This window comes from Hibiscus syriacus, unplaced genomic scaffold (assembly GCF_006381635.1).
Source record: "Hibiscus syriacus cultivar Baekdansim isolate YM2019G1 unplaced genomic scaffold, ASM638163v2 tig00003041_pilon, whole genome shotgun sequence".
Taxonomy (NCBI): Eukaryota; Viridiplantae; Streptophyta; class Magnoliopsida; order Malvales; family Malvaceae; genus Hibiscus; species Hibiscus syriacus.
Genome location: NW_024061960.1, coordinates 8603662 through 8608873, shown reverse-complemented (window position 1 = coordinate 8608873; position 5212 = coordinate 8603662). Strand labels below are relative to the sequence as shown.

At 38.8% G+C, this 5212-nt stretch overlaps 1 protein-coding gene across 1 annotated transcript; it reads left to right on the top strand.

Moving 5' to 3' along the window:
- Positions 1-405: 405 nt before the first annotated feature.
- On the top strand, positions 406-2146 carry LOC120173874 (WAT1-related protein At1g70260-like). The gene is made up of 7 exons (XM_039180924.1): positions 406-596; positions 714-772; positions 876-993; positions 1174-1426; positions 1522-1680; positions 1751-1902; positions 1981-2146. Exons 1-7 carry the CDS (start codon positions 415-417, stop codon positions 2144-2146), a joined length of 1089 nt encoding a protein of 362 aa, XP_039036855.1. The 5' UTR covers positions 406-414.
- The last annotated feature ends 3066 nt before the right edge of the window (positions 2147-5212 follow it).

Genomic DNA, 5212 nt, shown 5'->3' with positions numbered 1-5212 from the left:
AAGGTAAAGATTATAAATTTTTGAACGTTGAGTAATATGTTAATTAAACCTTTAATAAGTGATATTACGTAGATTTATATTTTAAATATATTTTAGGCGATTATAGTTATATTCATTATTGATAACGAATGAGAACGAAACACGTATCCAACTTTTTAATTTTAAAAAGGAAAAACAGAATGCCTAAATATCCATCGTCAGCAACGAGTCGTTTTTCACTCCAAAGTAGCTTCCCCCATATTCGAAGGGCTAACTTTACTCTCAAAACAAAAGCCTTTTCTTTCATTATAAATTGTAGCCCAAAACAAGACCAAAAAACACACTCTGAGAGAACAACAGCAGCAGGTTAACTTCATTACTTCTAATCTCTTGTTGTTGTTATCGGCCAAACGAGAAAAGATGATGAGAGAGAGAATGAGAGAAGTGGCACCGTTCACGGTGATGGTCATAATGGAAGCTTGCACCATAGCATTGACGATATTGGCCAAAACGGCCTTAACAGGAGGGCTTAGCCCTTTTGTTTTCGTGGTGTATACCAACGCTATTGGCTCTTCTTTGCTTCTCCATTTTTCCTTCCTTTATCATCGTAGGGAAAGGTCTCTAGCTATATATATATATCTTCCCTCTCCATATAATTACATGTACAGTACGTTCGTAAACTTTGTTTTCTATTCCAGTTCTTCACCATTGTTTTTCTTTCTCATTAATTGCAGAACACAACAGTCTCTCTTTACTTTCCCACTCCTCCGTATATTTTTCCTGGGTTTAAAAGGGTGACTTTCTGTTCATTTACATCGTCCTTTGCAGTTTCCTAAGCTATTTCTTCATCTTCTTTAATGTGAAAATTGACCCCTTTTTATGGATGTTGATTTATTGGATTGCTATATCTCAGAACCTTGCATTCCTTGGGCTAAGCTATAGTTCACCAATCGTTGTATGCGCAACGGGACTCCTACTACCTTCTATTTCCTTCTTATTTTCCATCATTCTAAGGTACTTCTTAGTTTTATCTCCAACATCATTTTTATTTTCTTGTTTAGATCGAAGGAAAAACATGCAAGAAAACACACAATCTTAATATTCAAAGTTGACGATAGACCATGCATGTAAGTATTAACTGAATGCATATATATAAATATATCAGTGCTGACTGACATTTCATAATTATCACAGGACGACAAAGCTGCATTGTGAAAGCTCAGGCTGTCAAGCCAAATTGATTGGAACTTTGGTCTCAATCGCGGGAATCATTGTAGTAGAACTATACAGAGGCCCATTCATACGAGCATCACCGGTTTCACTTTCCCACCCGCTTCAACTTATACCTAAACATTTTGTTTTCTACTCCACGCCTGATCGTTGGTTTCTTGGCGGACTTTTGCTTGCAGCTGCTAACTTGTCCATTTCGATATGGAATACCATTCAGGTATAACAATATATCAAGATCAGTTCTTGGGTTTGTTTCCTTGACATCTTGTGCACTTTTATCATTCAAAACAATACAAACGCTTTGTTTGTCAGGTGGGGACCGTCAAGCAATATCCTCAAGTGATCAAAGTGGCCTCTTTTTACAGCTTAGTTGGGACTATCCAATGTCTGGTTTTTTCTTTGTTTATGGAGAGAGAGATAAATGCATGGAAACTTAAACACAAGAGGGATCTCCTACTCATTATTGTGACAGTAAGAAACCTAAAAAAAACCCTGAAATTTTGCTAACACTAAGTATCAGCTAATGATGGTTACGTTATAGGGGATGTTCGGGAGTATTATCCGTAGCAATGTTCATTTAGCATGTACGAGAATGAAAGGCCCTTTTTACGTGCATATGTTCAAGCCATTCGGGATACTCTTTGCAACAATTTTCGGAACCAGTTTCCTTACAAACAGCCTTCAGTATGGAAGGTAACCAAACACTTTTCTTCCTTTAACGTGATTTCATTTCCTTTACCTCTCAAATCTTAATATTAAAGATTTTGACAGCGTAATAGGGACGATTATAGTTGGAACCGGATATTATGCTTTGATGTGGGGACAAATCAAGGAAGCAGAGCTTCGTAAAGAGCGAGATGTCGAAAAAGTGGATGATATTTCAGACGACCGCAAGACCTCTCTCTTGCAGGAGCAAGAAGAAGAAACCCTTGTCTAGAGTGTTAAAAGTCATCATGGGCGGCTAATCTTCTAGATGGCAGCCAAATATTTTGATTTAATTCAAATATGATTGTATTTTGTTGAAAAAAAAGGGATAATTATTTAGGGGTTTTCCACGTAAATTTTGTGTCTTTTTTATCTTCATTTTTATTTTCTCAAATTATCAGTTGCGATTTGCTCTATCCGATAGCCGTCTTCCGCAACAATTGGTATCCGAGCTAGATTAGAGTGTGTAATATATGCTTATTGTCTTTGTGGTTGCCACCAAAAGGTGGATCGTCCAATATAAGAAAATAAGAAGTTATTACCCATTCTTTGAAGGTTCCAGAGAACTATTCACGATAGTGAAATAGTGGGAGCTATCCGTAAAAGAAGCTATGGCAACGAAATTTGATATTGAAAAATTCAATGGGAGAAATTTCTCATTGTGGAAATTGAAGATAAAGGCCATCCTAAGGAAAGACGAGTGTCTAGCGGCTATCAATGAAAGGCCGGTGGATTTCGCAGATGACATCAAATGGAACGAGATGGACGGGAATGCTATAGCAAACTTTCATCTAGCATTAGCAGATGAAGTATTGTCAAGCATCGAGGAGAAGAAGACAACTAAGGAGATATGGGATCATCTTACCAAATTGTACGAGGCAACATCGCTGCACAATAAAATTTTCCTTAAGAGGAAATTGTACACTCTCCGTATGTCAGAATCTACTTTAGTGACGGAACACTTAAATACACTGCACACCTTATTTTCTCAGCTTACATCCTTAAACTGTAAAATAGGAGAACAAGAATGTGCTGAACTTCTACTTCAAAGTCTACCGGATTCGTACGATCAACTCATCATCAACTTGACAAACAGTAATGTCACCAGTCTAGTCTTCGATGACGTTGCAGCTGCTATTCTACAAGAAGAAAATCGGCGCAAGAACAAGGAAGACAGACAAGTAAATCTGTAACAAGCAGAAGCGTTGACAACGATGAGAGGGAGATCAACAGAACGTGGCCAAAGCAACAATCATAAACATGGTAGATCGAAGTCGAGGAGCAAGAAGAATTTAAAGTGCTACCACTGTGGAAAGAATGGACACTTGAAGAAGGATTGCTGGAGTCTAAATAAAAACTCTAATCCACAAGGCAATACCGCAAACACTTCAGATGATGGAGATGCTCTATGTTGTGAAGCGTCAACCACCGTGGAAGGAAGAAAACGATTTACAGATATATGGCTCATTGATTCGGGAGCAACATATCACATGACCTCAAGAAGAGAATGGTTCCATCATTATGAACCAGTCTCAGGAGGATCTGTGTATAGTTGCAATGATCATGCCTTAGAAATCATTGGCGTGGGAACCATCAAATTGAAGATGTATGATGGAACAATTAAAGTTGTTCGAGATGTGCGGCACGTGAAAGGTTTGAAGAAAAATTTATTATCCTACGGATTGTTGGATAATAATGCTAGAAAGATTGAAACACGAAAAGGAATCATGAAGGTGTTCCGTGGAGTGCTTGTGGTGCTGAAAGGTGAAAAGATAGCTGCAAACTTGTACATGCTGAAGGGAGAGACATTGCTAGAAGCAGAAGCCTCTGTTGCCTCATGTAGTTCAGATTCTGCAATGCTATGGCATAAGAAACTTGGACACATGTCAGAACAAGGAATGAAAGTCCTTGTGGAGCAAAAGCTACTTCCAGGCTTAACAAATGTATCACTTACTTTGTGTGAGCATTGCATAACAAGTAAGCAGCACATGTTGAAATTTAACACATCAAATTCTAGAGGCAAAAGTGTTCTAGAATTGATTCACTCTGACGTATGGCAAGCACCAGTAACATCCCTAGGTGGAGCAAAATACTTTGTCTCATTTATTGATGACTACTCCAGGAGATGTTGGATGCACCCTATTAAGAAGAAGTCATACGTGTTTTCAACTTTCAAAAACTTCAAAGCGCGGGTGGAACTTGATTCTGGAAATAAGATCAAGTGTTTCAGAACAGATAATGGAGGAGAATACACAAGCGAAAAATTTGATGACTTTTGCAAGAAAGAAGGCATCAAAAGACAGTTCACAGTGGCGAACACTCCTCAACAAAATGGAGTGGCAGAGCGGATGAACAGAACCTTGTTAGAAAGAACAAGAGCAATGTTTAGGGACGCAGGCCTAGAAAAATCATTCTGGGCAGAAGCAGTCAATACCGCCTGTTATTTGGTGAATCGAGCTCCATCAACTGCAATAGAGCTGAAGACACCAATGGAGATGTGGACTGCTGAACCAGTTGATTATTCAAACCTCCATGTATTTGGAAGTATTGTGTACGTGATGTACAACGCCCAAGAAATTTCAAAGCTGGATCTAAAATCCAGGAAATGCAAATTCTTGGGGTATGCTGATGGAGTAAAGGGGTATCGCTTGTGGGATCCCACTGCCCGCAAAGTGATCATCAGTAGAGATGTTATCTTTGTAGAAGATAAACTACAAAGAAAAGAAGACGATGATAGCGCTGAAAAGTCAGAGACTACACAGATACATGTGGAAAAGGAGTTTGAACAAGGAGATTCTTCTAAAGCAGAACCAACACATGATGAACAAGAACCAGAGAGTTCTGAAGCTCCAACAACTCATCAATCAGATCGTGTGAGAAGACGTCCCAATTGACACTCAGATTATGTTATAGAAGGAAATGTTGCATACTGTCTTTTAACAGAGGACGGTGAGCCATCAACATATCAGGAGGCAATAAACAGCTCAGATGTTTCACTATGGATAATGGCGATGCAAGAAGAAATCGAAGCCCTTCATAAAAATAATACATGGGACCTTGTGCCACTACCACAAGGAAGGAAGCCAATTGGTACCAAATGGGTTTTCAAAATCAAGCGAAATGGTGACGATCAAGTGGAGAGGTATCGTGCAAGACTGGTGGTCAAAGGGTATGCTCAGAAAGAAGGTATTGATTTCAATGAAATATTTTCTCCTGTGGTTCGACTAACAACAGTTCGAGTAGTCTTGGCAATGTGTGCTACATTGAATTTACATTTGGAACAGCTAGATGTTAAAAC

Bases quoted from the DNA above. Each gene is read 5' to 3' on its own strand.
- LOC120173874 (XM_039180924.1), top strand. From the start codon at position 415: ATGAGAGAAGTGGCACCGTTCACGGTGATGGTCATAATGGAAGCTTGC. The intron at 994-1,173 runs GTACTTCTTAGT...TAATTATCACAG, and splicing joins TTATTTTCCATCATTCTAAG to GACGACAAAGCTGCATTGTG. The intron at 1,681-1,750 runs GTAAGAAACCTA...GTTACGTTATAG, and splicing joins TCCTACTCATTATTGTGACA to GGGATGTTCGGGAGTATTAT.